This window comes from Hydra vulgaris, chromosome 06 (genome assembly GCF_038396675.1).
Source record: "Hydra vulgaris chromosome 06, alternate assembly HydraT2T_AEP".
Classification (NCBI taxonomy): Eukaryota; Metazoa; Cnidaria; class Hydrozoa; order Anthoathecata; family Hydridae; genus Hydra; species Hydra vulgaris.
Genome location: NC_088925.1, coordinates 31,275,370 through 31,294,329, shown reverse-complemented (window position 1 = coordinate 31,294,329; position 18,960 = coordinate 31,275,370). Strand labels below are relative to the sequence as shown.

General features: G+C 26.9%; 1 protein-coding gene across 1 annotated transcript in view; it reads right to left on the bottom strand.

Moving 5' to 3' along the window:
• LOC100209070 (dnaJ homolog subfamily C member 13) overlaps positions 1-18,960 on the bottom strand; it is a 105,905-nt gene that overhangs the window by 26,698 nt on the left and 60,247 nt on the right. Inside the window, exons 26-46 of the mRNA XM_065799855.1 lie at positions 18,066-18,293; positions 16,988-17,236; positions 16,570-16,677; positions 16,266-16,468; positions 16,104-16,188; positions 15,910-15,975; positions 15,749-15,837; positions 15,630-15,675; positions 15,476-15,557; positions 15,152-15,306; positions 11,556-11,675; positions 11,360-11,472; positions 11,214-11,292; positions 10,994-11,132; positions 10,240-10,424; positions 9,280-9,471; positions 7,690-7,773; positions 7,399-7,494; positions 566-629; positions 362-465; positions 158-271 (exon numbers count right to left, since the gene is read on the bottom strand). Of these exons, the coding sequence (XP_065655927.1) occupies positions 158-271; positions 362-465; positions 566-629; positions 7,399-7,494; positions 7,690-7,773; positions 9,280-9,471; positions 10,240-10,424; positions 10,994-11,132; positions 11,214-11,292; positions 11,360-11,472; positions 11,556-11,675; positions 15,152-15,306; positions 15,476-15,557; positions 15,630-15,675; positions 15,749-15,837; positions 15,910-15,975; positions 16,104-16,188; positions 16,266-16,468; positions 16,570-16,677; positions 16,988-17,236; positions 18,066-18,293 (2,601 nt within the window). The remainder of the gene's footprint in view (positions 1-157; positions 272-361; positions 466-565; positions 630-7,398; positions 7,495-7,689; positions 7,774-9,279; positions 9,472-10,239; positions 10,425-10,993; positions 11,133-11,213; positions 11,293-11,359; positions 11,473-11,555; positions 11,676-15,151; positions 15,307-15,475; positions 15,558-15,629; positions 15,676-15,748; positions 15,838-15,909; positions 15,976-16,103; positions 16,189-16,265; positions 16,469-16,569; positions 16,678-16,987; positions 17,237-18,065; positions 18,294-18,960) is intronic.

Below are 18,960 nucleotides of genomic sequence, written 5' to 3'. Positions count from 1 at the left end.
TTTTGAATAAATAAACTTTGGATTGTTTGTGAAATTTTATTATACATTAAACAACAAGTAACATTTGTTGCAAAAGATTTGCAACAAATTTAAGGAAAATTTTGCAAAAAGATAAATAAAACTTTCTGCAGTCCATTTTTATATTAAAATTTTTTACCGCATCACTCTTTTCCTTTTGATTTGCTTCAAGGTACTCGATAAGTTCAGCTCTTGTACCATTGTCCCATATCAGATATGGATTCTCCGTGTTTGAATTTAATAACTTTAATACCTAATTTAAAAATATGGTTTAAAATATACCAAAATGTCAAAAAACAAACAAACCAATTTTGTTACAATTACTTTAATTATAAACAATTACCTCATGTGGCTCTTCTTTACCTAATTTTCTTGCAATAAATGGTGTTAGCATTGCACAAAGTGCTTTTTGCACAGCAGGATTTTCCGGAGTTGCTAATTCCCCTTCTAAACAAATTCTTCATTAATTTCAACTTCATAAAAATTGTAAAACAAAAAAAAATGCATGAGGCAACTCAAAACTATCAAAACTAAAATAAAAAATCACCAAAATATCCAGCCATTCTAGCCAACGCTTTGATGCTTAATCTTGCAAGATTATTACATACCTCCTAAACAATTAAAAAGAACTGCAGCAATCAACACCATTTTTGCAAAAACATCATATTGGCATAATTTTAGGTAAAGTAATTTATTGTATATTTTCTTTTTTGCTTGCCTTGAAAATTTTTTTATAGACTTACTTGGAAAAAAATGTCATGCTCAATTTAATAGTTTGGCCTCAAAATAGCTTAGAATATTTTGTCTGAGCTGTTCAACTCTTTCTAAAATAGCTTGTTGACAAAACAAGACAAAATAACTCAAATCAAATCAAGCTCTAACTAGATGCAAATTAGAATTTTACTATTAGTTAAAGGCTTATATTATTGGTTAGAAAAGCACATTGGTTAGGGACAGGGTTACCTTAATAGTTAGAATGTTATATTATTGATTAGAGTATTATATTATTGGTTAAGGTAATATATTATTGGCTAGGGTATTATATTATTAGCCAGGATATTGTATTATTGTTAATGGTTAGGGTTTATTATTATTATTATTATATACTATATTAAAAGTCATATCTCATCAAATAACTTTAAATAAAATTAACTATAAATATTGTTAATCTTGCAGAAAAATGTTCAGACTATATAGTTAAATTGTAAGCAATTCAACTAAGTTAAAAGACTTAAGTCAGTTGAACTTACTTCAGTTTTAAGTTTTTAGTTGTATGTAAGGGAACTATTTTGTCTAAAATAGTTTTATAGGATGCTCAAAATTCTTTCATTTTTGTAAATAATTGAGTTGTGTACTTTTCACATTTCGTTGTAGTTCCCATTTATCAAGCACATTCTAAGCCTTATTTGTTTTTCATATAAAGAAAATTTATTTGAGTTAATAAGTTATTCATAAATTATCTTTTTCATCAGATTAACAAAATCCTTAAAAATCTATTATTACCTCCACTATCTAGTTTTAACACAGTATAACTAAGTAAACTACTGTAGTGGTTTATGTTTTTCATGAGTGTGCTTAAAAACCATTTATGTTAAACTTAGGCTCATTTGACCATAAGATTTTTCTTCACTGTTCTTTTATCCAATTTTTGTGAGCCTTTGCTAACTCTAAACATAGACTTTGGTTTTTTGCCTATATAAATGGTTTTTTTGCTGCACAATAACCATACAATACTACTTTATCCAAACATTTTTATACAGTACTTTCAGAAATATCTAGATGAAATTTGCAAACTGTATCTTTTGCACTAGAAATGGGTTCTTTTTTATTTAGCTAAGTATATTTGCTAGGATAAATGTTAATCTTTTAAAATTTCTATCAATTTTCTTAAACAATATAAAAAACAATTGTTGCTTTAAAGATTTTTTTATAAGAATCTGAAGTTATTAGAAACTACTTGAAATTATTTGAACGTAATTAAAAAATTGATTTCAATAATTTTAGAGTTTTAGCTTTTTATTTTAGTTGAGTTATATTGTTAGTTTTTGTATATTAATTTTAGTTAAGTTCTTTTTATTTTCTCCTTTGTTAAAATTTCTATTCTTATTTTAAATTAAGATTTAAAAATTTTTTTGTTCTTTGTTAAGTTTTTTTAGCACATTTTTATAATGCCCAAATTTTCAAAACATATTACTAGCTGTGGCCAAATTATCAAAACAAACTATTATTATTTTCATAATACTGTAGTAGTTTATTATTTTATATTACTTATTATTTACTTATTGAATATTTATATACTTATTATTTACTTATTGAATACACTTTAACTTTTATTTAACTTGAATGTTTGATACTGAATACAAAAAGAATATAAAAAATATATATTTTATATATAAAAAAAAATAATAGAAAACAACTTCAAAATTACAAGCTTTTCAAGATTTTCAAGCTTTTCAAAATTAGAGAATTATTATAAAGAATTATTTATTAAGATTTAAAAAAATTTTTTTTTTTTTGTCACAAGAACTTATCTAATAAAAAATAATTTTACTCCAATAGCCTGATGTTATTAACTTGGTGTTTCCCTTTATGTACGCCTATAAATTATGCCACTCTTAAGCGGGAGGTGGGAAGGGGGTCAAAAGTCAAAAATTGTGACATAATTTAAGTGCGATCCCCGCTTAATTGTTAATCTTTTACGTTTTTTTGAGTCTATAAAGCTTTTGATTTAAAACTGTTTAAAACTTTTTGTTAATTGTTTAAATTTTTGTTAAACTTTATCAAATAGTAAAAAAACATTAAGGAAAAATGAAAGAAAAACATTTTTTAATAGTTTAAAGATTTTTAATAGTACAAAAAAAGGTCTAACATTCCCTTACATGGATCTGATCTTATTACTAAGAAAAAAGACAAAAAAGAAACCAACAAACTCTGTCTTTTCACTCGACTAAACCTTTTTTATTTAAGAGCATTTATCTTATAATAATATAATTGAGCATTTTTTAAAATCAGAACAAAGTGCTAAATAACCCTAAATAGAACAATTTTAGAACAAGTTTAGAACAAAGTGCTAAAAGTCACAAATGGTGAAAAAGAGTAAAAGCGAGAGGGTTTGAGCATTTTAGACACCCATTACAATAAAATAAAAAAATAAAAATATTAGTAGTTGTTTAAATTTATCAACTGATGTTGCCTGGATGACATTATCTGGCAATGCATTCCAGTCATTGACTACACGGTTGTTAAAAAACTTATGTCTGATTTCGCGATGAAATTTGATTTGATGTTGAGCTCTGGGTGCTATGCTGCAAGGCATTAGGTGCCAATCAATTAGGTTTAAATTGTTGAGAAGATTATATATTTGAATAAGATTGCCTCTTTTCCGTCTGTCTTAAAGGGTGGTTAATTTCATGATTTTACATCGAGTTTTGTAGTCTTTATTTTTCAAAGCCTGAGGAACTTTTGTTGCATTGCGTTGTACCTTTTCAATTTTTTTTATGGCACTATCAAGGTAAGGGTTCTAAGCTTGTATGGCAAACTCCAGATGTGGTCTAATATATGCAGTATAAATTTTTTTCCAAATGTCAATGTCTCTTGATACAAATGCGTGCTTAAGATTTCTAAGCACATTATTTGCTTTGTTTGCAGCTATATTGCACTGTTGAGCATATTTTATGATTCTCGGAGACTTGAATTAGATTAGATATTTTTCTGAATTTGTGACTTCTAAAACTACTCTATTGGTTGTCATTTTTGATTTCATCCATAATATAATCAAATTTTATTGTTCCAGAGTTTACATGCATAACTTTACACTTTTTTACACTTAACTCCATTAGCCAGGTTTGCGTCCACCTTGTCTAGATCAGATTGTAAACTTGCTCGGTCTTCATTATTTTCAACAACTTTTATGAGCTTTGTATCATCTGCATACATTTTGCAAATGGCTGACTTGACATGAATTTGCAGGTCATTAACAAATATGACAAAGAGGGTTGGTCCTAACACAGAACCTTGGGGAACCCCACCAGTTACATCAATACAGTCAGATTTTGAATCTCCAAGTATAACATGCTACTTGCGGTTTGTTAAGAAGGCTTTTATCCAGTAGAAAAGATTGCCATCTATACCATACATTTCAAACTTTTGCAGCAACCTTACATGCAAAACTTTATCGAATACCTTTGCAAAGTCAAGAAAAATTAGGTCAACTGATTTTTTCTTTGATTTGACTTAAACTTAACTTTTTTCTTTGACTTAATATTTTTACAGATTTTTGTTGTTCAACACGCAACAAAAACTTTATAAATCTAAAATAATATAAAATAAATTAAAAGAAGTAATTGTTAAATAATTTCCAATACCAAAAATAAGGATCAAAATATTTCAACAAGAAGTTCAAGTGCAACTCTTATGTTAACTGCAACACAACTTTTTTTTTTTTTAAAAAAAAAACTAATTTGATTTTGTGAATAATTAATTAGTCTATACATTTTAATTTTTTTTTCAATACCAATTGTAACACATGTTACAATTATATAATTGTAACATGTGTTACAATTATATAATTGTAACATATGTGTTACAATTATATAATTCTGCACAAAGTAACATATATGTCAGATTGCATGTTTATAAACATGTTTCAAAATATTTTTTTCAAAAATGTTTATGCATATTTTCTTTTTAGTTATAATTTGATACAATTATATTTTTTAAGTTTATTTTATGGTCTGAGTTTCTGGGAAAGTTAAACAATATCTTAAGACAGAGCACCAACATTACTCCATAGTAGCTTCTTGCATATTCCTTTAATATTCACAAAGTCAATAATGTTTCATTTAGTTTTACTAGTTTTGAAGTCTATGTATTTTGTTATTTGATAAACTTTTCTCGGTGATAACATTTCCATTCTGAATAGGTCTTAACAACTTTAAACAGCTCTCAACAACTTTACTGAAATTACCATAACTTCCATATTCATTCTTGTTATTATTGTTGTAATAATTCGTATTCATTCTTGTTATTATTGTTGTAATAATTCGTATTCATTCTTGTTATTGTTGTAATAATTCGTATTCATTATTGTTTTAATACTTTTAGCTCAGTAAAAGTTAACTTTTTAACCTAATTTGCAGATCAGTATTTTTACTGTGACTCTACCTGCGAATGTAGGGTCACAGTAAAAATTCAAGATTTAAAAGCTTATCATTACCCTTACTTAAAGGGTTTTATATTGGAGCCTTAATATAGAATCAATTTCTGCCCTATATAGTGCCAGTACAATATAGTACCATTATATAATATATCATTTCAAAATCTAAAAACATTATAAAACTTTTGTGATTAATAATAAATTACCTTTTCTACATAATAAAAATGTAATATTGATTCTGCAAGACCATTTAAATTGCCAAAAATATTAAGTTCTACAACATTCTTATTCCCTTTTCCTTTCCTAAGAGTAGATGAAGATGAAGGATAAAATGTTAGATAGAATTATAGATGTTTGATTTTTTTTATTAGAAAGTTCTAATACAAATTGAATTTCTTTAATAACTGTTTATATTTGCTTTATTGTGTATTTATCTTGTTAGATAATATAACCAATGGGTTTCTGCCAGTTGATAAAGAAAACCTTGCCCCTTTTGAAATGCATTCTGCATTCATTTTATTTTGTATTATACCTAAAGCGACTTGTTCAGCTTGAATGCTTCTCAGACTTTTGAAAAGAAATATCAAACAAATTTTTTTTTAATGTAATTCATCTCCAAAAAGGCTGAGAAGACCACTACAGTTGGGGAGGCTACTTTAATTGTAGTAACAACCCTCTCTTAACTCTTTAACTCCAAAACATGAAGCTTGAAAAACAAAGCCGCTGCTCATAGAAACAAGTTAAGTGCAGTGCTACCAGAGACATGGTGCAGATCGAACTTGGAATTTCTCACTTGTGAAGAGAGCACCTCTGCAACACTGCCACACAAAGTTTGCTACAGCATTTGAAAAAGAAGTTGTGGGCATGCCATAAGTGATAAGATTGAGCAGCATTGTCCACAGAGCTGGTGAAAAAGATATAATTGTTTTGGTTTCACTAATTTAGAGCATTCCAGTTAAATCCCTAGTAAGCATATTCCATTCAAAAGTGATTCCATTTTCATTTTCAAAAGTGAAAAACAAATAATGTCTATAAATAGTTAAAGTTTTCTTAAGCAATAAAAATCACATAAATATGTATTATAATAGAATTCATTATTATATAATATATAATAATGTATTATTGCCTTATTGTAAATTGTATTTTTTAAAGACGATTGATCTCTATAAATGATATAATTATACATACAATTATATCTAAAGAGATTATCTCTATATATAGATCATATCTACATCTAAAGAGATTATCTCCATCTATAGATCATATCTATATCTAAAGAGATTAATGTTATTAATCTTAAAGCCTATTACTAATAGGCCTAAAAAACATACACTTTCGAAAAATAAATGAACTTTAAAAAAAGTTTTACACTGCACCTTTGATACTCTCTCTCTTCACAAGCCTATGGGTGTATTACACCACAAGCCTCTGGGTGTATTACAAAACTTTATCAAGTAAAGGTTATATCGAGGATACATATACAGCTTCTATAGACCTTCTATTGCTGAATTTACAGGAGATAATGACATAGAGTTTGCTCCAAAGAATTTCCAGCAGTAGCAACAAGTTGCATTTTGTTACGGAAAAGCAGTTAACAGATAGCATTGTTAGTAGCAACAGCCATTTTAATTCATTGAACTGAGTTCAGTGAATTAAATTCAAAAAAAAGCAAATTTAATGATACAATCAGGTAAAAGTATAAAATATAAACTTAAGTGAAAATGTAATTAAAAATTGTAATTAAAAATCAAAATTAAAAAAACTTTTATTTAAAATTAAATTTAAACAAATTAAAACTAAAAAAATAAATAAAAAATGCAAGTATTAGAGTTAACGCTAAAAATTTCTAAAAAATGTTTGTATAACTACGCAGCCTGAATTTTATTTTTCCCTTTTAAAGATTTACATTTAAAATGTTGCTTATTTTTTATTATAAAGTATTTTAATATTTAAATAAAAATTACATGACTGCCATTACTTTCATCATTTAAAAAATACATTAGCTTCTAAATTCTTCTAAAAAATTGTTAACCAAGCAACTAAAAATTAATGGTAACAGAAACAAGCTATTTAAAATGTTGAACAAAGTTATTTTAGTTACATTAAATTACAGAACTTAATTAACTTAACCAAACAAGGGCATATTTTTTACAGTATGTTAGAGGTAAAAACAAAATGATAGAAATTAAAAAAAAAGTTTTAAGAAAATAAATTGAATAAAATACTTGTTGATTAGAATCACTGCATGCATCAACTCCACTTTCTGCCAAGGTGTAATCATATTTGAATAAAAACTGAAGAAGATGCCACAATGCTCCTGACTATAATAGTAACATTATTGATATAAATTTTTGACTATAATAGTATTGATATAAATTTTTTTTATCTGATATTTAGGATTTTAATTATTAACTGAGAACTTCCAAGTTCCAACTTCCAAGTTAACTAAAAATTTCAAAATTATTGAAACCATTAAAATAGCTAAAAACTGGAAAAAGAATTGATTTCAAAATTACCTGAAGTAGATGAGTTTGTAGCCAGAAATCTATTGAGAAACTTGAGATGCATTCAGAAACAATACAACTTAGATTTGTTAGTTTCTAAACAGAAAATAGTAAAACATTGTTTAATATAATTTTCTAAATTAAAAACAATTTCAAACTTTAGGGGAGAGTGGGGCACCATGAAACACTTTTTGTTTTTGTTTTGTAACTACATTTTCAAACACGCTTTTTTTTGAGCGATTAATGCAATTTGTAGTAATATTATACTTTCAAAATTAAATTCTTAAATTAACAAAATAAAAGAGGTCGAACTCGTAGAAACTTATTGAGTAAAATTTGAATTTTGCATTAAGGTAGCCCACCTATGGGGTACCTCGATACAGTCTATGGGGCACCATGAAACAGGATAATAAAAAAATTATAAAATGTAGGAAAACAACACAAAAAATTCATACAAAAAAAAAAAGAAACAACTTTTTCTAAAGACACAAGTCTTTAGAAATATAATATCTTAAAATTAATAATAGGAATCATGTTCATCATTTAATAAATCACTTTCTAAAACTTTTTTCTTCTTCTGATAAGATAGTTGTTTCTTTATCTTACTTTTTTTTCTTTTAATTTGAGTTTTTTTTTGGTCTGTTACTATTATACTGCTAGCTTTCTCACGAGGTTTTCTTTTTTTCTTTCAGCGGCCTTTGGAAATCTTTTAAACTGAAAAGGGTTTACAAAGTTAATAACTTCAGAATCATTGGCTTGACTTGTACTTGGCTCAGAACTGACAAAAGGCTCTCGAAGCTTTTCTGGTGAGAGTAACAAATTATTAGTATTCAGAGTTTCTCCAGTATTTGCTTGATATGTACTTGGATTGTTTCTATCAGTAACAACACTACATAAAAAATCTACTTCTGAAAATACATTCTTGTCAAAAGGAAATATTCCACTTTTCCTAAATCCACTTTCAATCTTTGTAATAGTAAAACTTTTTTCATGTGCGATGTTAACACAAGATGCAATTTTGTAAATAGTGATTGGCACTCAAGGATGATTTAGAAGCCAAGATTTTACTGTGTCATTATAATAAACTTTGAATAAGGGCAAATACAGAGACATCTAAGGGCTGCATTTTGTGACTACTATGTGGTGGTATAGTAAGAATAATAACACCATTATGCAAGATCAAGAGCTTTTATAGATAAGTGACTCTCATGATTATCAAAAATAAGCAGAGATGGATTTTCTTTTAACGAGAATGTTTTTGATATGAAATGTCGAATTACTTCTGCAAATAACTCTGTATTTATCTATTCAGTTGAACTTGCAAGACCAAGAGATCCAGACGGTGCATTATTAAGCATATGTTGCTTAAACTTTTAGCACTTATGAAAAAGCAACTTGTCACCAAAGTTACACGCTCTCAACTTGTCACAGAGTTAAATTGCTTGATGCCTTTTTTAGTAATGATTTTATTACATCTTTGTACAGTGGTGGTATTTATAATAATTATAAAAAAATATTATTTTAAATGATTACTATATAAATAAATAGTATATTAAATATATTAATATTACATTAAATATTGTTTAGAAAATAAATAACAACCTTAAAGAATAAAATCTTGCACATATCTTTAACTATACTAGGAAGCTCAGTAATTTTTTCCTGACATCCTTCAAACTGCGCAGCAACAGTGTAACAACGAGTTACATGTGAGCAAATTTGTACCGGAAGATCATTAGGTGTTGATGATTGACTTAAAATACCAACACAACGAGAATATGTTTCTTGAAGTACCTTTTAATAGTAACAACAAAAAATATATAAATATATGAGTATAATGAAGCGTTCATTACAAATCAAACTTATTTGAAATCATACCTATTTCAATTCAGTTAGGATTAATTTATATATATATATATATATATATATATATATATATATATATATATATATATATATATATATATATATATATATATATATATATCAGCCCTCGGAATTAGGGTCTCAAAAGTGTGAAAGCGAAAAATTGTTGATCTTATTTCTATGTTTTATGGTAAACCCTTTGTTTTAATTTTTTTTTTGCCGACCTGATGCCGGCCTCTAAGATTTTGAGGTCGGCAATTTATTGCAGACCTCATTTTTCTTAATTCTGAGGGTTGATATAAATATATATATATATATATATATATATATATATATATATATATATATATATATATATATATATATATATATATATATATATATATATATATATATATATATATATATATATATATATATATATGTATATATACACACATTAATTCAATTTTTATTAAAATTTGAAATTTAATTATAACTTAACAAAACAATAAATATTATAATTACAATTTAAATTGATATCCCAGGCTCATGTGACTACATATCATAAAACATGACATATTACTATTGTGATTATTTTTTCATATTTTTAAATAAAAACTTTTTTTAACTTAAATATCATCAAAACTTTAACGAGCTTTTTATTGGAAAAATATTTTCTTTTGAAAAATAATATAAACATGCCAATCAAAATACCTCTATTCCATCTTCCCTACGCAATTCCTCTGCATTTAGTGCTGAACAATTAACTGTGTGATAAGCAAGTTCGCAAGCTGCTGGAAGAACTGCTGTGTCCTTAGCAAACAACTGTGAGTCAACTGTCTCCATTTGAATTGTTTTTATAAGCATTGGATAACCAGCGTATTTATAAGGTTGTAAAACTATAGAAAGAAAATTTATTCTAAAACTTCAGTTTATGTTATCTACTGATAAATGAAAGAAATTGAAAAATTAAACAAAAGGAGAAATTATATAAGTAAAAATATCTTTAAAAATGGACTTAATCATAAAATTTTGTACATACTACTTTATATTTAATAATATTGAAAAAGTGCTTTGAAATCAGTAAACAATATAAAAGCATTTATTAAAGTAAATAATATAAAAGCTTTTATTAAAGCAAATATAAGCTCTCTTTGTTGTTACTAAGAAACATCATTAATTTTGTTGTAATAATTCTGTTGATTTTATTTGATGTTAAAAAAACTCATCATTTGTTACAAAGTCTTAACTACTTACTATTTGGTTGAAGCATTGGTCACAAGAAAAACTTATTTATCATTGATTATAAAAAAAAAACTCATTTGTCATTGTTTACCAAATTACAACAGTTAAAAAATATAATCAAAAAATTTTATACTTATGTAAAAAAAAAAAAAAAAAAAACTTTAGTTACATAAATACTTGTAGATTTTAAAATAAAAATATTTCTAATTAATTAAAAACATACCATCTTTATATCTTTTAAATAATATACTTTGAGATTGAAGAATTAAGGTAATATTTAATGGATCTGGACCACTAGTATTTTTTTTTGCGGCTTTACTACATAAATACTCATAAGCTTTAGCTACTTCTTCAAAGATATCCTAAAGATAAACGTAGACAAATAAAAATGTGTTTCATTATACAGACATATAAAAAAAATATATAAACATAAACAAACTTACTCTTCCTTCTGGATTTTTATCCGGATGATACTTTTGTGCCATCTTGAAATACGCTTTTCGAATTGCTGAATCATCATGTCTAAAATATAACCACTCATAAAGAAATGAAAATATAAATTTTAAGAGAAGTTAACACTTTTTCTTACTGTTTGTCTGATGACAGCCCCAAAATCTCATAAGCTTGAGCTGAGGAATATGTCGACGGCTTTTTCTCCACTTCAGTTTTCCAAGCATCTAATATATCCTTCAACAATTTGACCTTTAAATAAAAATAAACTTTGCAAAAAATATCCAATTTATAAGTAAAAATAATAAAGCAAAAGATAATGAAAGTTTACATACTGGCTCTTGAATAGGCCAATCAGGATATTTGACTGTATCACATAAATGTCGAAGATAGTATATGTTACAAAAAAGCTCATTTTCAAGTTGTGGATATTGAATAGTAGGAATTGGACAGTACTAAAAAAAGATAAACTAATAAAGCAAACTTCTATTTAAACCCAACTTATACTTGTTATATAATATATAACAATATAGAATATATCAAAATATTCTATTCTATCAGGATCATACAAATTACATTTTTATATCTACTTTTATTTTACTACTAACTTACTACTTTATATTAATATACATATATATATATATATATATATATATATATATATATATACATACAAATATATATACAGTAGCATCCAAAAGTAATTGGACAAACACCTTTTTTGTTATAATTTCTCATTAAGTTAACATTTTAAAATGAAATTTCGTATAAGTGTGTCAAATTATACTGCAATTATGAAAAACAAAACAAAAATTCCCTTTTCAGAGTAATTACTCAAAATTAAAAGAATGGAAATGATTTTTCTGAAGGCAGATTTTTATAAAAACATTCAATGATCAATAATTTGCAATGGGACATAATAAATATTTAAGCAAGGCAGTGAAAAAGTTGATTGTACATGCCTCTAATAACAGTAAGACTGTGCAACAAAATTTAATAGATATGAACATTCTGCAATCAACAGTTGGTTATACATTAAAAGTTTTTCAACAACGAAGTCACTTCCAAGTTTCAACAAAGTCAGGACACCTGAAATCAACAACTTTTTGCCAAGATAATGTTGTAGTAAGATCGTCAAAGACAGATCTGCGCAAAAGTGCTAAAGAAATTCATAGAGAATTTACACAGTCACATCAAATTTCTTGCTCTTATGCAACAGTAAAGCATCGCTTAAGACAAAACAACCTTTTTGGCTGTTGTCCTGTTAATAAACATTTTGTTTCTGCAAAAAATCGTAGAGCAGGGTTAAAATTCGCTAAAGAATATCTAAATTGGACAGCAAACTAAGGGTCAAAAATACTATGGAGTGATGAGTCAAAGTTTAATATGTTTAATTCCGATGGTATTAAATATGTTTGACATCCAATAGGTCTTCAAAATGATGTTAAGTAGTTCCTACATTAAAGCATGGTGGTGGTTCTGGAACGGTTTGGTCATGTTTTAACCGTGATGGAGTAGGTCCAATCTATCGAGTTCAAGGCATTATGGACCAAAACATGTATAAAGGAATAATCAAAGATATAATGCTGCCAAATGCTAAAGACAAATGGTTGGACTTTCCAACACGACAACAATCCAAAACACACCTCCAAGCTAATCACAGAATTTTTGGCTCAAAAGAAAGTTCGTATCTTGAAATAGCCGTCACAATCTCCGGACCTGAACCCAATCGAACATCTTTGGGAACATGTTAAGAGAAAAATTAGTGTTTGGAAACCATCTAATCAGCATGATTTGTTTGATTTAATTAAGTACACTTGGGAGGAAATACCAATTGATGTTTTAATTAATTTGGTTGATTCAATGCCACGTAGAGGTAATGCTGTCGTTGCAGCAGAAGGTTTTCCAACAAAGTACTAGGATTATGCACAGATTATAACGGGTGATGCGGAAGTTATCAGACAAATCCTAATTTCATTATTTGAGCATAATAAATAGTTTTTGTGGTTTTATGCGTAGGCATAAACGTTCTATAAAATATAAACCTTATCATTTGAAACACAATTATTTAAAATAAAGTTTAATGCAGCTGAACTAGAATCTTTTCGAAAGCGACTAAAAATGTTTTTTGTAAATAAACCTAATACAAAAAAAAACAAAAACGTAAACCATTTTGAAAAGGAAGGATTTGCTCGAAGTACAATATATGATAACCTAAAAAGACTTGAAACTGTTCAATCATTTTCTGATAGAAAGCACCCTGGTCGTCCGACATCCTGGACTAGAGAAAAGAAAGCCGAATTAACGAGACTTGTCAACAATCGAAAAGGGGTCAGTCAGAGAAAAATAGGTACTAAATTCGGTGTAAATCAATCGACAATTGGTCGTCAGTTAAAAAAAATGAATATTAAATATAGAAAACGCGAAAAGACTCCAAAATACACTATAGAACAACAAATAAAGGCAAAGAAAAGAAGCAGGAAACTAGTTAACCAACTCTATAACACAAAATCGCTTCTAGTCATCGATGACGAAAAATACTTTTGTTTTGCAGGGGACAACATGCCTGGAAATTCTGGATACTACACAAACAACAAAAAGACATGCCCAGAAAGTGTTCGTTTTATAGGAAAAGAGAAATTTCCAAAAAAATTATTAATGTGGATAGCCATATCTGATCGTGGTATGTCCGAGCCATTGTTTCGCACTTCCAAGGCTGTAGTGATCAATTCATCAATCTATATTAATGAATGTTTAGAAAAACGACTTCTTCCATTTATTCACAAGTATCATGGAGACTTTAACTATTTATTTTGGCCAGATTTAGCAAGTTCTCATTATTCTAAAGATTCTCTAAATTGGATGGACCAATATATCTATTAGGTTGATAAAGAATCCAATCCCCCAAATGTGCCTCAAGCACGACCAATTGAAAATTTTTGGGGACATTTGGCACAGAAGGTTTACGAGAGAGATTGGCAAGCTTCAACAGAGCAAGTTTTGATTGATCGCATTAAACTAAAATTACAAGAAATTGATTTAAACTTTTTACAGTTGCATATGAAAGGCGTCAGAGCAAAATTGAGATCAATTGCAGATGGTGGTGTTTTTTCATATAAAAAATAATATATTTTTATTAAAAGATAAATGCTTTATTTTAAAAAAATATAATAGTAGTTTGTTTTTTTATTTATAAATAAGTTATTGACGCTTTCATTTTGTCCGATAACTTCCGTATCACCTGTTATACATTATGTAACGGAATTTAACACTATGTAACATTATATATATTATTCAATAGAAATCTTCATAAAAAATGCTGAAAATTTATCCTTTGTTGAGAAAGTTTTTTTTTTTAATAACATATTTAGTTTGTCCAATTACTTTGGAGCCAATCATTTCCATTCTTTTATTTAAATTTTGAGTAATTACTCCCAAATTTAGATTTTTGTTTTCTTTTTCATAATTGTAGTATAATTTGACATGCTTATGCAAAATTTCATTTAAAAATGTTAACTCTATGTAAAAAAATGACCAAAAAGGCGTTTGTCCAATTACTTTTGGACGCTACTGTATATATATATATATATATACATATACATATATATATATATATATATATATATATATATATATATATATATATATATATATATATATATATACATTGTTTTTGTGAACATTGTTTTTTACTTATTTAAATCTGTTTTTTTTATTTTACTTTATTTCTTTTATTTTTGCTTTATCAACTGACTTATTTAGAGAAGGTACAGTGAGCATTAGGGTTATGACTGAAAATATTTTTGAAAAAACTTGTATCTCCTGTGGTGACAAATGATGAACCTTTATGACCTGATTATTTATAAATTATTATTCCAAAATTTTTAATTGTTTAAATATACAATTACATAATTAAATGCATAAACCTCACCTGGTATAAAGCTCTAACATTACTTTGTAACCTTGGCGAAAAGTCAGCAATATGAGATGCAATTTTCTCAATAGCCATTCTTCGCATTTCACTGTTCCATATCGCTTCCGGTGTTTCAAACTCACCCAAAAATGTTTCAGCAAATTTTTCAGCTCCTAAAATTTAACTTAAGTTATTAAAATAGTGCTAAATAATTCTTTGATAATTTAAAAAACATTAATAAAGCTATATGAGGATTTTTAAAAGAGTTTATATAAAACTATATAAACTCTTTTAAAACAACTTTTTACTTTAAAAAATTCAATAAAAGTAATGAGGAAATACCATAGTTTTCAAGAAACCAGATCATAGCTTCTGGGAGAATAGGACCAAGAATACTCCGCTGAAGCATCTCTTTTGGTAAGTTCTAAATAATTATTAAAACTTTTATTAATTAATGATAAAAAAACAAAACTTTTATTAAAAGAAAAATTAAAACCTCTTCTGATTTAAAAGCTTGCTTCAAGTGGGCTTCAGCAAGAAATCTGAAACATTAAAATTACTATTAGAAAAGTTCACTCCTAGATTAAAGGTAATTTCTTAGATCAATCCACATACTTGCCGATTGGTATTACATTTGAACCTGTGTACATCATAATAAAGAAAAAAATTCCTGTCAAATAGAGGCGTGGCATCACAGGATTATCCTAGATTAACAAGAAAAATTTAATAGTTTTATCACCTGGCAATTTTGGTTTTGAACATTAAATGATTCTTACCACCATAATATCAGTTATAAGTACTGCAACTTTTTCAACAATAACAGGATCAAATGTCAGTAAAAGCTAAAATTATATATTTTATAACTATTTTTTTATTTGAGTAAGCAGCAAGAAATGAAATTTAAAATAACATATAATAAATGAGTGATAAATGAGTGATCAATGATAAAAAATGAATAAGCGGAGACTACCTGAACAATATGTGGAAGACAAGAAGCTTCTGATAACATTCTTTTTGCTCGAGGTAACGGACGAACAATAGCACCATCAACATCCCTAAAATTAATCAATTGTCAATCTTTTTATATTAAAAATATTATTAATAAGATTTAAAAAAGAAAAAAATCTGAGACTTGTTTGGAAAAAGTTTGCAAATTGTAATCAGCATGTTTAAACAATTAATTGCCAGATCGGATTCATTCATTATAGCTGTCCCCGTAGCAGAAATACACCACTTTAATTGTGGAATAAAATTCAATGGACGCCATCCATCCATTCCTTGTGCCCAGCACCTTGTTGTTGGTTTTAATACACCTTCTGCCCATAGATCTTTCATCTAACAATTTGAATATATCAAACATATTATGATTATAAAATGATAAAATAATATGTTTTGTTTGAAATAATAAAATTGAGACACTATCCTAACTGAATTACCTCAGGAAAACTAAATGGACCACGCCTTTCCTTCTCAGTGTTCCCAAAATACCATTCTTTTTCAGCATAAGATTTTAACATATCTACAGAAGCTTCAATCATAGTGGTCTAAAGACCAAAGAAATTATAAAAACATAAAAGTAAAAATTATAGAATATATTAAACAACTATAAATTAATATAAGTTACTTGCAATGGCACTGTAGCTCATGAAATATGCAAATAAGTTACTTACTTGTAATGGCACTATAGCTTGTGAAACATGTAAATGAGCTATTTACTTGTAATGGCACTGTAGCTCGTGAAACATGTAAATAATTTACTTACTTGTAATGGCACTGTAGCTCGTGAAACATGTAAATAATTTACTTACTTGTAATGGCACTGTAGCTCGTGAAACATGTAAATAATTTACTTACTTGTAATGGCACTGTAGCTCGTGAAACATGTAAATGAGCTAATACAACAAGTTCAACTAAAATACGAATTCCACCAGCATCCAAAAACTGTTTTACATTCGATTTATTTTTTAAAAGTTCTTTAATAAAAAGTAAGAGACGATCGCGCTCAAGTTTGTCTGTTGATCGCTCTAACATTCCAACAATGTACACAGTATCATGAAAAGATCCAATATCTTCAAAACATTTGCCATACACCTTTGCCATAGCCTATAAAAATTTAATGTGTATATATACAACTATAAATGCGTGTTTAGATAAGCACTGTGACATAACACTGAAAAAGCTGCTTTCAGGGGCTTTAGTACATACATCAACTATATTATAGCCTGCAAATTTCCCTTAACTTATATATTTTTTTAAATTTAGAGTCTATTGCAAATGATTGGCACAAAATGCGTCAAAATTTAGACAAAAAAAATCTCAATAAATAATGCCAATTGTCTAATGATTTGTTTAAATTAGACAAAACGTTATATTAATTTATAAAATTAAAATAACCTTATACAGAAAATACTAAATAAAAACATTTTGTTTCAAAATGAGGCTGCAAAAAGCAAAATATTAATCAGAATGAGGAGTTGAATCTGGAGAGGAATAGTTCTTTGATTCAACTGATCAAAGACTTTGATGACCCTTCAGATTCAGTTTAAACATAAACTCTTATCCAACTGGAATTTGTAGAAGTTGAAAGACAAACTTTATTTAAACATTAATGTAAGGCTATCAAAATAATACTCTAAAATAAACCAACTGGTTAAATGGTTGTCATTAAAAATATAATATTTTATACAATTATATAATGTATATATAATTTATTAAGTAAAGGTGTTTTGACTATTATTGTGACTGTAAATTAACTTAATTAAATTAATTTGCTAAGTAAATGTATTTTATTAATTGTTGTTACTGTATATAATTTATTAGGTAAATGTGTTTTGTTTATTGTTGTCACTGTATATAATTTATTAAATAAGTGTCTCTTTTTAATTGTTATCACTGCATATAACTTATTGTCTTGAAAAACTGTAGCAAATACCTGTATACACATTGCTTTCATATCAAGTTTAGTAGTTATAAGAAACCGATGATAAAGATCATTAAAAAATTCAAGAGGCTCCAAAATTGGAGAAGTTTCTTTTGACTCATCTTCTTCAAGTAAAACACGTAGATAATAATCTCCTATTTTGATTTCTTCAGACAAACATGTATATTGCACTTCAAATTCAGAATGGTTCCATGAAATCAATCGTTGGTTGATTAAATCCTAAAGTATAATAAAATATCAAAACATTAAGTTATCAAATTAAATTAAATTATCACTATCAAAACATTAAATTTTAAAATATGATACATTATGTCATTATCAAAACATTACATCTTAAAATATGATACATTATGTCATTATCAAAACATTAAATCTTAAACAATGATAAATTATGTCATTCTCAAAACATAGGGTCCTTTTAAATTTTAAGTAATAATAACTTAATATCAATAAATCTTCCACAAAAAAAAAAACACTGAAAAACTATATATGTTTATTAAACTAAACCACCCATTGGTACAGCTTATAGTCTGAACATAGAGGTTTGGTAATGAAATGTAATTTAACTTAATTGCAAGAGACAAAAGGACTAGATAAAACTTTAATCTACAAACCTAATAAAAAACTTTGAAGCAAAATAAGAAATAGAATAAAAAAAAACTTTCCAATAAAAACATAAAACATGCAAATCAGCAATGGAAAGCCTTATTTTGAAAAACATTAAAAACATGTCGCATGTCATATAAAATCTACTAATCAAGATCGAAAAACTAAATGCATGAACTATAATCAGATGAATCTTGTTTTGTTATGGTGACTGGTAACCTCAAGAGGGAATTAGTCTCAATAACTTAAAATTTTGTAAAATAAAACAGCAACATCAAAC